Raw genomic sequence first — 16,765 nt, 5'->3', positions numbered from 1 at the left:
CTTGAGATGTTCTACCTGTGTCAGGCTCAAGCTTTTGAGGTTTGACACAGAATTTGTGAATACTCCTCCATTATGTCCCCAGTGTCAGTGCTGGAGGAGCAGCTCAGCTCTCCTGCTCCTCTCCCTGCAGGAATTCCAGGCATGCACAAGTCTGGTGTTTAGAAAGAGGGGCTGACCAAGCTTGAACAATGATTTCCCTGGGTGAAAAGCTATTGGAAAATAAGCCTGGAAATAAAAGAGTTTTTCTTTGACAACACTTAAAACCTTTTAGCCAAATCTTATTTTCATATAATGATTTCTAGACGTCATTAAACAAGCTACCTGGCAACTTGCAGCCTAATTTTGAGCTCAGTTTGGTTCTGTTCTAGTGGAATTGTTCTGTGCTCCTCACCATTGGATGCACGTCCTCATGAAATACAGTTTGTTCTTTTCCCCTGCTTTCTATGCACAGGAATATGTTTCAGTCTGTTATAATGTATTATTTTGAATGCAAAGGGAATGAACATTAGGCTCAATTAGAAAAGAATAGGTTAGGGAAAGAAAAGTAGTGTGATTCGTTCTGGGCTGGGAGGATTTTTGTGGCTTTGGACCTTGCCAGAGCACAATTCCTACACAGTTTTGCCTGGTGATCTTTGTTCTTGGAGAGGGAAATTGGTGGTTCTCTCAGTTCTGGAGCTCTTAGGTGGCCTGAATTACTCTGTGCTGTGGCAGCTCTGTGTGGGCACTGCACAGAGCAGGAGTCTGAGCCTGGCTTGGTGTTCTGTGACAATTGCAGGCTGGTGGGAATCACAGTTTTTATGTGGTTTTTTGAGACTTTGTCCCAGTGTTTGTTTCTATGACCCAGATCTGTTCTGGTACTGATGGATCTGAAGGTCACTGAGGGCTATTTCAGGAGATTGAACACACCCACAGCTGGATTTAAACACAGCTGTGCTGTAATGTCACCGTGGTGTGGTGGCTGAGCTTTGCTGTCCTGTGGCATTTCCACATAAGAGACATTTCTGGGGAGGAGATGCCCCAGAATCCCAAAATCATTCGGGTCAGGAAATTCCTCCCAGAACCGTCGTGTCCAACCTGTGCTCAATCACCACCGTGTCACCAGCCCAGAGTGCCACATCCAGGCCTTCCTTGGACACCTCCAGGGATGGGCACTCCAAACCCCCCTGGGGTGGGAATCCAGGGCTTCCCTCTGGCTGCCCTGGCAGGGGTCAGGAACCCCCCTGGACAGAGCCCCCAGAGACACTGTCTGTGATCTCTGTCCATGGAAAAGAGTTTTCAATCTTACAGGATGAATTACAAGTTCTGAGTGTTTGATATAAGCAATAATTAAGTGTGGCACAGGTGCAAAAGTAAAATTTTAGGTTTCTAGATTAAGGGTCCAAAGGGGACAAGATGGAGGAAATTGGGTGTGCCTTGTCCTCTTTCTCCTTCTTCATGCCCTCCATGTTTCACTGTGGTGTTGGCATTTTTCTGTTAGTTCAGGCTGGGGACACACTGTCCAACGTAGGTGACAGATATTGGCACGTTATTGTAAATCCAGCACAGGTAGTTTGTGGTATTTAATGTTTGTACCATCCCACTGAGGGCAGAGCCCCACACGCTGCCCTGCAGGACAGAGCTGCGGCAGGGCAGCAGAACATGTTAGAGATAAACAGAATAAACAACCTTGAAAGCAGCACAGACCAATTATGGCTTCTGCTTTGGCAATGGGGTTGAAAGACAGAGATTTTCTACAATCTCAGAATCATCAATACCTCAGATTCTGACACCTGGGCAGCCCCTTCCAATGCCTGACCACCCTTTCTGGGAAGAAATTCCTCCTGATGTCCATCCTGACCTTTCCTTGGCGCACCTTGGTTCAGTGTCCTGCCAGGGAGGTGCAGAGAGCAGGATGTGAGCTGTCCCTGCGGCCACGGCTTCTCGTTGTTATCCGAGTTCACCAAGCAGGAAAGATCATGAGAGACATGTTGGAATGACTGAGATTGGAGAGCTTTAAGTGCTCTGAGCAGGGGCAGAGCTTGTGCTGCAGACTTGAGCAGCATCCCACATTCCCAAAGCTTTTCCTGCCCGGGAGCTGCTGGCCGGAGCGCTGGGAAAGGAGCCCGTGTCTGGTGCAGATGTCACTGCTGCTTTGTTTGTCAGGATTCTGTATTTATACACAGCACGTTTTGTGAGGATTTGGAAACAGCTTGATATTTTTGTTCTCTAATTTGCTATTTTGCCTACTAGAAAGAGGCTACATCAGCGTTTTTGGACCATGTTCAGGCCTGCTGTAAATAGATGCAGCTTCCTTTCAATCAGTGACATTGTGAACGCTTGTATCGGGGCTAAACATGGCTATTTTTAGCTCTGCTCTCTCACCTAGTCACTCCTGTTTGCTTTAGTAAGATTTTTATTTACTCCTGTTAAAAGGTTACTTGAATCAGATCCTCATAAAATTCCAGTTAGAATCAGATAAGTCATTTTCTCCAAGTGTTTTATGATGGAGTTCCTCGTTGTTGTTCTATTTTATTTATTATTCCGTGCTCTCAGCTAATTGACAGGGATGAAGAGGTGGTGTTGTGGCTACAGGTGACCTTTAGACTGCTGGAGGAGGCAGAGGCCAGTGCTGGCCCCTGTGGCTGCTGCCCTGGGGGGATGTTGGCAGAGCCACAGACAGGAAAATGCCACGGAAGTGGAAAATGAGAAGATAGCTTTAATCCTGCTGAGTGGCCCTAGTGAGGCCACATCTGGGCTGTGGTGTTCAGTTCTGGTCTCCACTGTTCAAGAAAGGCAAAGAGCTCCTGGACAGGGTCCAGTGGAAGCCACACACATGATGAAGAGTCTGGAGTGTGTGGCTGGTCACCAGCAGCATTTTTGCTCTTTGGCTGTGGGAAGGGCTGAATTCTGGAGACAAAAACCAGGGGTGGAGGGATGCCATTGATTAGAGTCAGGATTTCATACGAAATTCCTGTGCTCATGCTGGAAAAAACATAATTATTTGAAATAAATACTGAAGTAAACATTTGCTTTCTGTTTTAAAGAGATGGGTTAACTTAGTTCCCCTCCTTGTATCTTCCAAGCCCATCCCTTCCTGCTTGTGAGCCTCTGGTGAACACTGCAAACCTCAAAGGTGGCCTTCATTCCTCCTTGAAAGACATTTTGCCTTGGTAATTAGTCAGTGCAATCATGGCACTTGGCAAATTTGTCTTGGGGGGGAGAATGGTTGTCCAGAGGCTGGGAGCCCAGAGGAGCTGGGTGCTGCCTCACACTCTGTGTGTGTATTGTTGATATCATCCATCACTTTGGTGTTGCCAGAAGAAGCTCTTAAAAAATATTTTTCCTTTCCCTTAACAACCAGTGATCTGGTTGTTGCAGAAATTATATAGTTATAGCAGAAGGAATCTTTAAAGCCAAAGCTGTCAGCATCTTTATTTCATAAATAATTGCTGGTTCTTTTTAGCTGTTACTTAACGCTATCATTTTATTAATTCCTGCTTTCTGTTCCTGGGCTTATTTTTCTGTGTGCTGTTAACTGTGCTTATTGTGCTCCTCGTCAGCTCCCCCTGAACTTCTTAAAACTCCTGTCACTTACTCAATGCTGCATCTGTCACTTCGTTGTGCCATTATGTGAGAGCTGCAGTTTCTGGCTGATCATTTTTCACTCAATCCAAGAGCAGCAGTAAAGGAGGAGATTTCCTTTGTGCTGCAGGGGAAGTGCAGGGTCTGTTGATAGAATGGGAGGTCGAAACAGAAACAATTCCAGTCTGGGGAATGTAGGCTCTGATTGGATTTGTCTGAATCATAGAATCACAGAGTGGTTTGGGTTGGAGGGGACCTTAAAGGTCATCCAGTGCTATGGGCAGGAACACTTTCTAGTATCCCAGGTTGCTCCAAGCCTGGTCCAACCTGGCCTTGGACACTTCCAGGGGTATGACAACCACAGCTTCTCTGGGCAGCCTGTGCCAGGGCCTCAGCACCCTCACAGGGAATGATTTCTTCCATATATCATCTCACTTAAATTTCCTTTTCAGTCTAAAGCCATTCCCCCTTGTCCTGCCACTCCAGTTTCTGATGAAAAACCCTCTTCAACTTCCTTATAGCTCCTTCAGATCCTGGAAGGTGCTGTGAGGTCCCTCCCCAACCTTTTTTTCCCCAGGCTGAGCAGCCTCAGCTCTCAGTCTGTACATTTTGGGTATATCTGGGTTTTTTGCAGTGCAGTGCCAAGGGGCCTCGGCGAGGAGCAGCCCGTGTCCTGTGGCTGCATAAGCCTCTGATTGTTCCCTGTGCCATGGGCTTGGGAACCTCTTCTTTCTCTGCCATAATTAAATTTAAAAAGTTTGGAAAATACTAAGCAGGGCTGGAATGTTTGGCGTGGCCTTGCTGGAAATGTGTGTTGGTATATTTTCACACTCCTCCCACAGTTGTCTTTGTGGTTTATTGTTGTGTTTTTTTGTTGTTTGTGGGTTTTTTTGGGCACCAGCCATGAACTGGGACCAGGCCAGGGATTTTTCTTTCACTGCATTCAGAGCTGTTTGTGCCACTCTTCAGTCTCTTAATTACCCAATCTTTGGTTCATTGTCCTAGAAAAGTTCAGTCCATTCAGCAGGATTCTGCTCCGTGCTGCTGCTGGTTCCGTCATGTGGGAAATAAGGAATTTGAATCAGCTCCCAAAATTTCACTTTTTGTCCTCAAAAAGCCAGGCTGGCAAGGAGAGGTGGAGGTGCACCATCTTGCTGAGGGACTTTGGGTGGGTTTGGAACTGATGGGGACATTTGTGACACAGATTGCTGTGTGGAATTCCAGGGTAGCAGGTGCCAGCTCAGAAGCAGGGAAAGACAGAGCTTCCATGGGATGAGGCTTGTGACAGTGCATTAAAATGCTCCTAATGGAAGATTCTCATCTGCAGCCTGCCGGGGTCATGCTCCAAATTACTTGCAAAGGAACTGTAAAGACCCTGATGTAATTTATTGAGCAATAAAACCCATTAGAGGTAACATAAACCGGTAATTCTGAAATGGCAGTGCATAAGAGGTTGTGCTTCATCAGTGAAATGTAGGTAAATCTCTTGCAAAAAAAAAAAAAAAAAAACCCAAAAAACCCACCCCAAAACGTGAGTAGTGTCTAGTTTTTACTGGGGGAAAAAAAGAAGAAAATGTGGTTTGTGAAGAGGAACAGGATATTTTGGTGCATTATGGAAATGCCTCATAAAATTCTCAGTGTGTGGAAGCAGTAATGGGTTTAATACACCTGTGGGAGGTGAGGCAGGCTTGGGATCCTTTGTGCTGGTAATGAAGAGCTGGAATCAGAATCCTAAACCTTGGCAAATGGTGACACAGGTTTATACAGCCCATGGTGGAACTCGGGTGGTTTCATGAGCCTTTTTACAAGTCATCAGCATAATGAGACAAATTTTTCTGATGTTTCTGTTTTTCTTTCCAGGATTTTTGCTCTTTAAAGACTATTGCATGAATGAGATCGATGAAGCTGTCCCTCAGCTGAAGTTCTATGAGGAGGTGAGTGCTGGTGATGGAGGTTTGGGGCTGTGAGGCTGGGGGAGGCTGTCCTGCTCCTGCTCCATCAGGGAATGCTGAGAGGGAAGCACAGAGAAATGTGAAGCACTGTGGACTGGTAGAAAAGGATCTGGTGGTGTTGGGGTGACACTGAAACCCTTCAGGTCCTTCCGAGCAGTTCTTCACCTGTAGGAAAGGCAGCAGGGGGGGATTGTGGAGGGATGTGGGGTGGGAGCTGCTCAGATGGTTCAGGAGCCCCTGTGGCAGAGGGGACATGAGAGGTGGCTTCAGATGGATGAGCTGTGTCCCTTGTCCAGTGGAGGAGCTGGCAGGCACTGTGCAGGGCACATCCCAAGGGAGCACTAATTCCAAGGAATGCCCTGGCCTTCCCCAGCTTCTGCTGCTGCAGGGCCTGAGCTCCATAGCTCCATTCATTCATTCATTCCCTGTTACATTCGTGACACTGAATAAACCCCCAGTGAATCCTGTCCCAGGTGCTGGTTTCAGGGCAGACATGCCCATGCCTGGTGCTCAGGGTTAATTAGAGCTGGGACAGCCTTGGCTGCTTCACTCATCAGCTGAAAATTTAACTGTTTTTCTTGCTATCAGCACAAACAGCTGGTATCAATTTGGAGATCAGTCCTCAGCAAGACTCCATTCCCCCACTCAGATCAGATACCTGCTGTCGATAAAGAATCTTTTTCTATCATTCTCATCTCTTTATACACTTCAGATATCACTGTCATAAGTAATCCGAAAAGGCCTCTTGTACCAGATTATTTAGCAAGATATTCTTGGCTGCCTCTTTATCTCTGAAACAATTCAAAATTGTATTTTTAGGTTATTAGCAAAATGTTGCCTCAAAAGAATTTCAGTGCTTTGTCATGTACTTCTGGAAAAATCCCATTAAAGATATTTAAAGAGAGGTTCATTGTGTTTTCCTCTGTGACATACCGGATCCAGGAGCTTTTCCTTTTTTTATATATTTGATTTACTTGCTGTATTTATTACACATAGAATAATCTGAGTACATTGCTACATTAAAAATTGCTTGATGTAGAAGAGCTCTGTACTCCAGGGATTTCAGATCACTGCAGCTGGAGTCACGATCAGGCATTTAACAGGATGAGTGATTCATCCCTATCGGTTTCAGAAGGAAAAAAAAAAGAAATTAAAAAGAAAAACGGGGGGAAATGGGGGGAAAAAAGGCAAAAAAGAGCTTCTAAATACTTGGAAATAAATGCATTCTGATGCCAGTTTTTCAGGAGATCCTTTTGATCTCTGGGGGGCTCTGCTAGAACCCCTCAACACTGACTGGGGAGTTGTGTCCTTCAACAACCAGACATTGAGGGATGTGCTCAAATAAGACAATCAGATATCCATCAGGCTTCCTCCTGTACTGCTAATTATTTTGTGTCATTGCATTAATTAAAAGTGTTTCTTGGGCAAAGACGTTTTGAGTCATTTTAATTATAAATTGGTATCAAGGGGGAAGCAGCACAGATGGCACATTGGGGTGGGACTGGTGCCTTATCATGTCAGCAAACAAGAGGAGTACAGCTAGAAAGATACTGAGTTTAATTAATGTTCCACCTCCAGAGGTAGGCTGGTTCTAGTTTGTCTCTTGATAATTGGACTTGATGATCTTGGAGGTTTTTTTCCCAACCTAAGCAATCCTGGGATTCTGTGGCACAGGGCAGATCAGCTCACTGCTGATCTGGATCCCAGGGCTTCGCTGGCTGCTGCTGGGAAGGTCCAGGAAGCAGGACTCAGAGAACTTTTTGTTCTGGAGCTGGTTGTCAGGTTTTGTTCCGTAAATGAACTATCTGGGATTGCTGTTGTTTCACCTGGAGCACACTGATCTCCTACAGCACACCTGAGGAAAATTGATGTATTTTGTAAAACTGTCTTTTAGCCACTTTTAGGATTCAAATCCACAGTGTAGCTGAACTATGTGAACATTTTGAAATGTGCTTTATATGCTTTCTTGGACATCTGTACCAGATGTGCTTTGATCAGGGAATTTTTGGGTTGGAAGAGCCCTCTCAGCCCACTGACTCCCACTGTTCACTCAGCACTGCCAAGGCCACCACTGAGCATGTCCCCAAGTGCCACATCCTGGTAAATCCCTGCAGGGATGGAGACTCCACCAGCGCCCTGGGCAGCTGTGCCGGGACTGGAAAATTCCAATATTAAAGAGAAATCCCAGCTGTCATTGTGCTGTTGCAGGTGATTTTTCATCAGTAAAGAAAACAATAAAATAAAACTTCAGCCAAAATCCTGGTTTTGACCCAATGAGTGAGGAATCACTAGGAAATGTGTGGTGTTTGCTTGTGCTGCAGATCAAGGAGTACGAGAAGCTGGACTCGGAGGAGGAGCGGCTGTCGCGGAGCCGGCAGATCTACGACACCTACATCATGAAGGAGCTGCTCTCCTGTTCCCATGTGGGTATCCTGCCCTTTTCCCCCTCCCTGGCAGCAGGAACATCTGCTCTTCCATCCCCAGGATGCTCTAGATTTCCCTTTGAAATCCAGTATCAGGGTTTGGCCAAATTAAGAATGTTGCTTTTTTATTTTTATTTATTTTTTGAGGTGTAAATGTTGGTGGCGTGCTGCAATTTTCATTAAACTTAGTGGCACACAAAAGAAGTATCAGGAGATTTGTGTGGTTTATGTTTCTTTAGACTAAGTACCTGTGTCCAAAAGGATAAAATAAATGCAGTGTGTGTGTATAGAGATGTGGCTAAAGTCACTGGAAAGACACATTTCCTCTAGCTGAAGTTTGGGCCCATTGATCTGTTCTTAACAGTTTCATTTGCTCTTATTTGAAAGAAGGATTTGCAGGGTGTTCTATCTTGCTTTGGGTGGAGGGTTTAAGCTTTTATTTTTTTTTTCTTCCCTTCTCCCAAAATGCATTATTTTATTAGTAAAAAGTTCATGTCTGCTTCTGGCTCTGGAGCTGTGCCTGTAAATGGGATTTTTCATGGATTTGTTAAAGGAGGATCATCACCTCCTTTGATTTTTACCTTCCTCCTCCTCATCTTCCCCTCTCCTGCCTTTCTGCTTCAGAATAATCCTGTTACTGGATCATTCTGCACGTTTCACACAATATTCACTGTAATACACCTGTGGGAGGCCCTATTGATTCCCCTTGGGGTCGGTGTTTCCATGTGAGGAAAAGAACAACAGTGCTCTGACCTGAAATGAAACTCCTGACAGTTCCAACTGTTTGAAATCTTCCTTTTTCTTTTCCAAAAGCCCTTCTCAAAACAAGCTGTAGATCATGTACAAACACATTTAGCCAAGAAACAAGTGCCAGCCAGCCTTTTCCAGGTGAGTTTTCACAGTCAGCTTCTTTGACAGAAAGTGACTTTTTAGATACTGTTTAAAGAGACAGAATAAATGGGACTGGTACATATTCTGTGCTGTAAGTGGGATTTAAGTGCTTTTCCAAGTCAAAATTACAATTTATTCTTCTTATCTGTAATATTTTCAAGCACATTCAGAAAAGCAAACTATACCTTGGTGTGTGAACAGAAGAGTTTTTATAGTTGTGTAATTTTAAGCCATTAAATGACTTAGAGTAAATCACTTTCCATCAAGAAGATGCTCATCCTGTCAGGGTGAACTGAGCTGCAACAATAGAGAAATAGTCTTATCCATCATGGGGGTGTTTGTAAGCTTAAGTGTCTTTTATCTAAATCTGATGTATTTTTATATGCTGAAAAAATGTGGAGGTTGCCCTTGCCTGAAGTGTGTTGTGCTCCTGAGCTGTTCTGGCTGTTGCCATGGGCTGGAAATCGGTGATTGCAGTTCTGGGGGATGTCTCAGCACTAAGTGGGGGGAGGTTGGGCCATGACACACCCAGGGGAGGGATTTCCCTGGAAAAAGTCACCTGTGATTTTAAGGTGCTGATCTCTCAGCAAGGACAGGGAGGAGAGAAGCACCACAGAGATGAGGGAGCTGCTCTGGGAAGTTTGGATTCCACAGGGGTGACAATTTATTGCCCCCACGCCCCTTAAGGTTTTCTAGCTTATAAAAATATTTTGTGTTTGACTTCAGGTCACCTGCTCAGATTCCAAAAGCCAAGTAAAGCTAAAATGCTTTGTTGAGGCTTCTTTAGGACAATCCAGGAGCTGTGTGGGGCCAAAGAGAATTCTGTGTATTGGTTGGGATTGAAAAAAAGCCATTTATTATCTGCTTAAATACTAATTGTGTTTCCTCACCCTTTTTAGCCATATATAGAAGAAATTTGTGATAGTCTTCGAGGAAAAATATTTCAAAAATTTATGGAAAGGTATGAACGTGGAATATTACCTGAATTATCTGCCTAATGTAGTGGGAAGCTCTTTCAGTACTGCTGGAAATAAGGCTAAAAATATGATTAATCAAATGGGGTTTATCAGCAAGCTTTGTAAATAGCCAGCTTGTGGGATATCCTAACCAGCTGGAAAGCTCAGGGGTTTCTCAGTCAGGGCACAGAGAGGTTGGAGATTGGGCTGAGAAAAGGCAGAACTGGGGTTTTGGGGATATTCCAAATATAATAAAGGTGTAATAAAGAACTGAAGGCACGAGTCTGGCTCAGCAGAGCAGCCCTTTCCTGCTCCTGTGTCTGGCTCTGCAAAGCTCAGCTGCCACCCAGCAACACCCAAATCCATTTTCTAAACTGGTTTGGTGCCATTCTGTGATAATTATAAAATTCCTCCATAAAGCTGTTATTTCTTACTTTGAAAATAAATTCTTAATTATTCATGTAGGAATAAGCAACTATTTTATTATTTTTTCCCCAAAGCATGTGGTGTTGCTGATGTCTTCCTTATTTTAAGATAAAATGAGTTGAAAATATTCCTTGGAGTATAGGGAGGTTCATAAACATAAATCGAGCTGTGTTTTTTTATAATTATCTTTCTCTTGATGTAATCTAAATGTTTGTTAGTTCCAAACATGGTTGTTTAAAAATTGAAAACCATCTTTGAATGATTGAAAACCATGCAAGAGAGCTGTGGGGACACACTGAGCACTTCCAGGGATAAGGTTATCTGCTCTCTTTCTCTCCCAAGGATGTCGAACATGGAGTGTGCTCTGCCTAGGAATTGTTTTTCTTGGTGGGGGTAAGATTACAGTTGGTGAAAGGAAGGCTGTCATTTATTAAATACCACCCCACGCCCTAGCTCAGACTAGATTTTAAATATCAGAGTCTTGACATTTCCTGTAATACTCTACACAATAGTCTCAGACAACTTTTAAACTTTTTTTTTTTTCCTTTTGCAGTGACAAGTTTACTAGATTTTGTCAATGGAAAAATGTAGAGCTAAATATTCATGTAAGTACTTACAAGTATATTTATCTTGTCAGAGGCTGATACAGGAAAGAGAATGTTCAGTTTTGAATCCTGCTCTGCAAAGGCCTCATTAAGGAGGGTGGTGGATGTCACTGCTCTGCTATTCTTAGGCACAGCCCTGATGATTCCTGTCTGGACGTCCCCTCTGCCTTCCTCAGCTAATAGAATTTTGATTTTTTTAACGGCTGAAAGAGCTGAAGTGCCAGAATTGCTGCTCTTTATCAGCCCCAATCCCTGTCCACCTCCCTTTGCCACTCCAGTCCATAATCCCAGCACCCTCTGAGCCCCTTCCCTTGGCCTCAGCTTTTGTCCCTCTGCACTTCTGTGTGACAACATGGGCTGCAAAAATAGCCCTGAGTGAGACTGGCAGATTTTGGGGACAACAGCCTCATTCCCCTTGGTGCTACTTCACACTGTAGTGCTTCCAAGTACTTGGAAATACCAACAATGAGGGGCTCCTTTTCCAACACAGTAAATGCTGTTGAATTACAGCTGAGGATCTCAGTGCATTCATGGATCATTTAGATGTTTTCACAGTAAGTTTTTTAATGCTGGAAAAATGAAGGTTTTGTTTTGTTGCTTGTGTTTCCATTTGCAGCTGACCATGAATGATTTTAGTGTACATAGAATAATAGGAAGAGGGGGATTTGGTGAAGTGTACGGCTGCAGAAAAGCAGATACTGGAAAAATGTGAGTATCACACACTCTGTGGTGATTGTAAACTCTGGAAGTGTCCCAGGCCAGGTTGGATGGGGCTTGGAGCAGCCTGGGATAGTGGAAGGTGTCCCTGCCCATGAATTTAAGGTCTCTTCCCACCCCAAACCATTCTGTGGTTTCCATCAGCCTTGAACATCCCCAGTGCCTCTCTCTGATCAGGGCAGGGTCAGGGGTTATTTTTACTCACCCTTACAGACGTCTCAGCAGGAACACGTGAATATATTCTCAGTCTGGAAATTAAAATGCAAACCTCACTCCCCCGCTCCCAACATATTGATGTCAGAATGACGTGGCTGTTTTTGGGAGCTGGAGCCAAGGTGAGGCTCTGGGGCTGGATGGGGATGGGCATTGAAGCACTGCTGTAATGTGGGGAGTTCCTAAAAATCCATGAGCACCCATGTCTAGGAGTCTGGTGTGGAGGAACACACGTGTCCTCCTCACTGATGTCTATTAATGAACTCACCCAACATCTTGGAAAAATACCCAGCCTGGATCGTATCCTCCTGTGGTTGGTGGTTGTTAGGGTAACATCCTTTGTGAGCAAAATTTTATTAATTTGTGTAGCACAGATGGTAGAAGACTAAAAAAGCTTTCTTGTGTGTATCTGACTTTTTCTGAGTAGAAAGAAAATTAGGGAGAAAAAAAAAAATATAAAACTCAGCGTGTGTTCAAGATATTGCTTTCCTGGTAGAGTTGAAATTGTTGGAATTAAATGGTACCATAACAGAGTTTCTGTTATTTAATTCCTAAGGCAGAGCCTTGCTTGTAGGTATGAGAAAATGAATATATGTTGTGTAATTCCTATTTCACTGTGATGGTTTGGACATGGAATTATTTGTTAAAGCACATTTCTCTGTCAGGAGGCTTCTGCTGGCAATGTGTTAATTCTGGGAGATTTTGGAGGTTTAGCCTGAAATTATGTTTTTAGTCCTGGGTTTAAGTCTTTCAAGAGCTTGCTTACAGGATCCTGTAAATGTGCATGGCCTGACTGCCAGTGAATAGTCCTGACAGAGGAGAGTTTTGGTGCTTTTTCTGAATGGTTATTTTTAATTTTTCAGGTATGCAATGAAATGTTTAGATAAGAAGAGAATTAAGATGAAGCAGGGAGAAACATTAGCCTTAAATGAAAGAATTATGCTGTCTCTTGTCAGTACAGGAGTAAGTATCACTGTGTTATTCTTTCTTTCTTCCATATAATATAAAAGGTGTTACATATAATGCATATTCCATCAATTCCGTTGTGTGACATGCAAAAATTAACCCCCACTGGAGCCTCCCCCTGATTCTTGCAATGTGTCTGAAATGAGAAGGGAAAACCAAACTTGTTTGATCAGTTTGGGTCCTACAGAAAGAGCATCTTTGCTGCAGAGGCTTGAGGGGGTGCCCATTTCTGAGGTAATTCATCCTCCCACCCTCCTGATGTTTTAAATACCCTTTTTTAAAGTATTTCTGTTTGAAACTTTTCCAAAACATTATTCTGTCTTGTAAAAAAGATTGAATTTTTTTTTTTTTTTTGTATAGTTAGATAGTACTTTGGTGGGATCTAAAGTGCTCCTGCAGTCAAAACTCCAGAAACTTCCCTTTCCTATTACTCTGATATCAAATTTTTCCCTTTTTGTTTTCTATGTGCTGTAGCTGGGTCAAGGTGTACCAAGCCATCTGTTGTATTTATCAATTGGATTAAAATTAGATTAATTAAGATCTAAAGTTGAAACCATCACTGGTGTGTGCAAAAAGCCAGCACCTGCCTGCTGTTGGCTCCCAAGCCCTGGAGGCCACTGGGGGGTGGCCCAGGTGTGTTGGGCTCAGAGAAATTCCAGGCAGGAGGAATTTGGAGGTTATGGCTGGCTGGGGGTTATGTATAAATTATGAATGGGATGGGACTGCTGTGGAACACGTCTCGAGCTGTTTATTTTTTAGCATCAGTCTTACTACATGGTTATGACAATGGGAAGATGCTAGAAGCTCACATCTCAAGTAGCAGACTAAGAACTTAATGTTACAACTTACTTTAAAAGCTTTTTGACCAATTACACAAAGCAAAAGCATGTTGACAGTAGTTTTATCTAATCACTATAAATATACGTACCTTTAGTTAAAACAATACTTACTTATTTTAAATACAATGCTTGTTTATAAACCTTAAGATACAATACACAGAACTCCATTATTAAACTTAAAACTTCTTAATATCTCACCAGATATACTTTTCTACAAGTTAAGGAGTTATCCTACCTAAGTGGTAATACACAAACTATTGTTCTCTTTGTGCTTTCTTTCCACTTATATAATTTTTCTGCTTACCAATCTTAGAGCTACTACTTAGCTCTAAATCACCATCCTACTATCTCTAAAGCTTGCCCAAAACCCTCTAATTTTAAAGAGTCCCACAGAGGTGGCTCTGCCCCCTTGCAGTGACACCATGGTTGCCATGGCTCCGGGTGATGCTGGCAGGAAGGTTCACTCCCCTCACCTCGTGGTACATGAATTAACCACTCAGCGTGGGAGGCATGAGGATGAGGAGGGATTCTGTGTGTGGGGTTTTGTACAAGAGCTGTGCAAAGAGCAGGATTCCCTGCATGGCAGAGGGTGGCCTTTGTTCTGAGACACCAGGGCTGTGTCCCCAGAGATCAGGGGAGCTTCTCTGTGGGACAGACCTTGAAGAGCCTCAAATCCAGGTGTTATCCCCACACTGCCATGGCCACCACTAAGCCAAAGAGAGCTTCCAGTGCCTCAAGCAGCTCCAGGAGAGCTGGGGAGGAGCCTGGGACAAGGAGAATTGGATTCCCACTGCCAGAGAGCAGGTTTGATGGGGTATTAGGAAGGAATGAGGGTGCTGAGGCCCTGGCACAGGTGCCCAGAGCAGCTGTGGCTGCCCCTGGATCCCTGGAAATGCCCAAGGCCAGGTTGGACAGGGCTTGGAGCAACCTGGGATAGTGGAAATTGTCCCTGCCTTGCAGGGGTACAACTGGATGAACTTGGAGGTCTCTTCCAACCCAAACCCTTCTGGGATCTGTGATTTATCCCTTCAGGCTTTTAAATCAAGTTACCTGTTTTCACCAGAGATAAGTGGTGCTTTATGCATGTGTGTCAGGATTCCTGACAACCAGTGGGGAGTAGGTCTGTAGTAGGGACTAGACATGAAATCCAGGCAAACGAGTAATAATTGTCCCATTAATTTTAATTTGTGATTCTGTGGCTCCAGCACTGAATGTGAATTTGCATGTCTAGAGATTCTAAGGGTAAATAGTTCAGAAGCTGCTGGTGGAGGCAGTTTTCTCACAGGCCATCACACAGTGAAGCAGGGGCAGCAGCAGGAGGAACCATTTGTTTCTTTTGTTAAGGATTATCAGCTGATTAGAGTGACATTTCTTTCAGATTCCCAGAAATCCGAAGGACTTTGAAGAGAGGTTTTGTACAAAGTGCTGCTCATTCAGGTCAGGTACACCTGGGCAGGAGAGGCTGGAGCACTTGGAATATGCAGAATGAGATGGGTTTGAAGGTGATAGAATAAGAGAATTCCTTCAATCCCTGAACAGAAGCTGGGAGTGGCTCATGGTGTGCCCAGAGCAGAATGGAACTGGGAAATCCATCACAGTACAATTAATCATTTAACTGGGAATCCAGATGCCTCTGCAAAATGCATCATAACAGCTGTGCAGATGATACAGCTGGTTGTGTAATCAGCTCTGTTAATCCACCTCAAGCTCTGGCATTCCCCAGCACTCCTGGAGCAGGGAGCTCCCATGCTGGAGTCGGTGGTGGTGACAGCAGCTTTCCATGGCCACGTTTCCAGTGGGTTCAGGAGTACCAGAGGCACCTCTGCAGAGCATCTGGAGTCTCCTGGATGGGCCTGGTGGCACCAAACTGTGCCCTGCAGGGCTCAGTCTCCGTTGGTGCCTTTGCTGTGTCACTGTGGTGTAACGGGGACAAACTGTCACTGAGCTTTGGGTTTCCTCTTCTGCAAGACACAGGCCCCATCTTCCCCTCCCACAGAGCCTCTGTCAGGAGAGACATTGTGAAATCCTTGGAAGGTCATCGAGTAGGGAAAAGATTTTACTTTCTGTTAAAAAGAAAAATTTATTTAATTTCTGTAGTAGCCAGTATTTGCCTGATTTCTGTTCAAAAACTGGAATGTGGAAGGCAGTGATGGACCCTGTGAAACCAGCCAGTCCCAAAGGGCTTGTGGAAGAAAGTTGTTAGTCCATGAATCTTTTCCTGAGGGTAGGAGGGGATTGTTCCATCTGTCTGTTGCAAGACCAGGGGCTGTGCAGGGATTTGGCTCCTCTCTGTTGTGGCTCCCAGTTTTTTCTTTCTAAAAACACCTCAGCACTTCAGCTGCCTTACCCAGATCTTCTTGAGATGATTTTACTGGTGGCTGGATTCAAGATTTCCTCCAAGGGATGATAAATATAATCCCAGAATATCCTCAGTTGGAGGGCCCTGCCCAGCAGACCCCAGAAGATCAATAATAGGGTTTTTTGGAGCAGAACAGGTACTTGGTTGGTTTTCACGTGTTTCAAGCACTGTCACATCTTTGGGTGACATGTCAGGACAGAGCTGCCCTCCACACAGCTGCTGTGTGCTCTGAACACCTCTGTCCCCTCTTTGCTGTCACTTTGTACCCCAAAGTCAAGTGCTTGGCTTTCAGGGAAGAGTCAAAACCCAAGATTTTCTCCTAGAGCACTTTTTAGTGTGCTAATATCTTTAAAATATCACAGTTCTGATTTTTTTTTATGGTTGCTCTATTTTTCTTTTCCCTTCCACATGATTTATTGCCACAAATTTGACTTCAGCAGTTCTTTGGACTCAGTCCAGGATTGTTTGGATGTAAGGAACTCTTTCCAAACTGGTTTTAATTCGCACATTAATGTCATAATGTTGCTTATTTTCATCAGAGCAGAAAGTTGATTGCAATGAAGAATTGGTCTCCTGGGAAATTGGTTTTATTGCTTTATGTGTTGTTTAAAAAATAACTGTAGGGAGGGTTTTTTTTTAAATTTTTATGCTGTATAATACTCTTTTGCTGTGATTTTTGTGTCAGGAAAATACTGCAGTACAGTTTTTCTCTCTGTAAAGCATGGAGAGGGTAGCGATGAAATTAGGAATGCTTGCACAAAAATGAGTTATGCATCACATTTACACTTCCAGATAACTTCTATTTTTAAAATCCATAAAAATATAAGCAAGCTATGTTCTGGTGTAGAAAAACCTTT

At 43.9% G+C, this 16,765-nt stretch overlaps 1 protein-coding gene across 1 annotated transcript in view; it reads left to right on the top strand.

The window, feature by feature from the left end:
- GRK3 (G protein-coupled receptor kinase 3) overlaps positions 1–16,765 on the top strand; it is a 58,757-nt gene that overhangs the window by 22,733 nt on the left and 19,259 nt on the right. The window contains exons 3-9 of the mRNA XM_030286027.4: positions 5,422–5,495; positions 7,835–7,936; positions 8,750–8,824; positions 9,727–9,788; positions 10,763–10,814; positions 11,431–11,522; positions 12,608–12,707. Of these exons, the coding sequence (XP_030141887.1) occupies positions 5,422–5,495; positions 7,835–7,936; positions 8,750–8,824; positions 9,727–9,788; positions 10,763–10,814; positions 11,431–11,522; positions 12,608–12,707 (557 nt within the window). The remainder of the gene's footprint in view (positions 1–5,421; positions 5,496–7,834; positions 7,937–8,749; positions 8,825–9,726; positions 9,789–10,762; positions 10,815–11,430; positions 11,523–12,607; positions 12,708–16,765) is intronic.

The sequence above is a fragment of the Taeniopygia guttata genome, chromosome 15 (assembly GCF_048771995.1).
Source record: "Taeniopygia guttata chromosome 15, bTaeGut7.mat, whole genome shotgun sequence".
In the NCBI taxonomy this organism is placed as follows: domain Eukaryota; kingdom Metazoa; phylum Chordata; class Aves; order Passeriformes; family Estrildidae; genus Taeniopygia; species Taeniopygia guttata.
The sequence above is the reverse complement of the archived record's forward strand: the minus strand, read 5'-3'. Positions and strand labels throughout refer to the sequence as shown.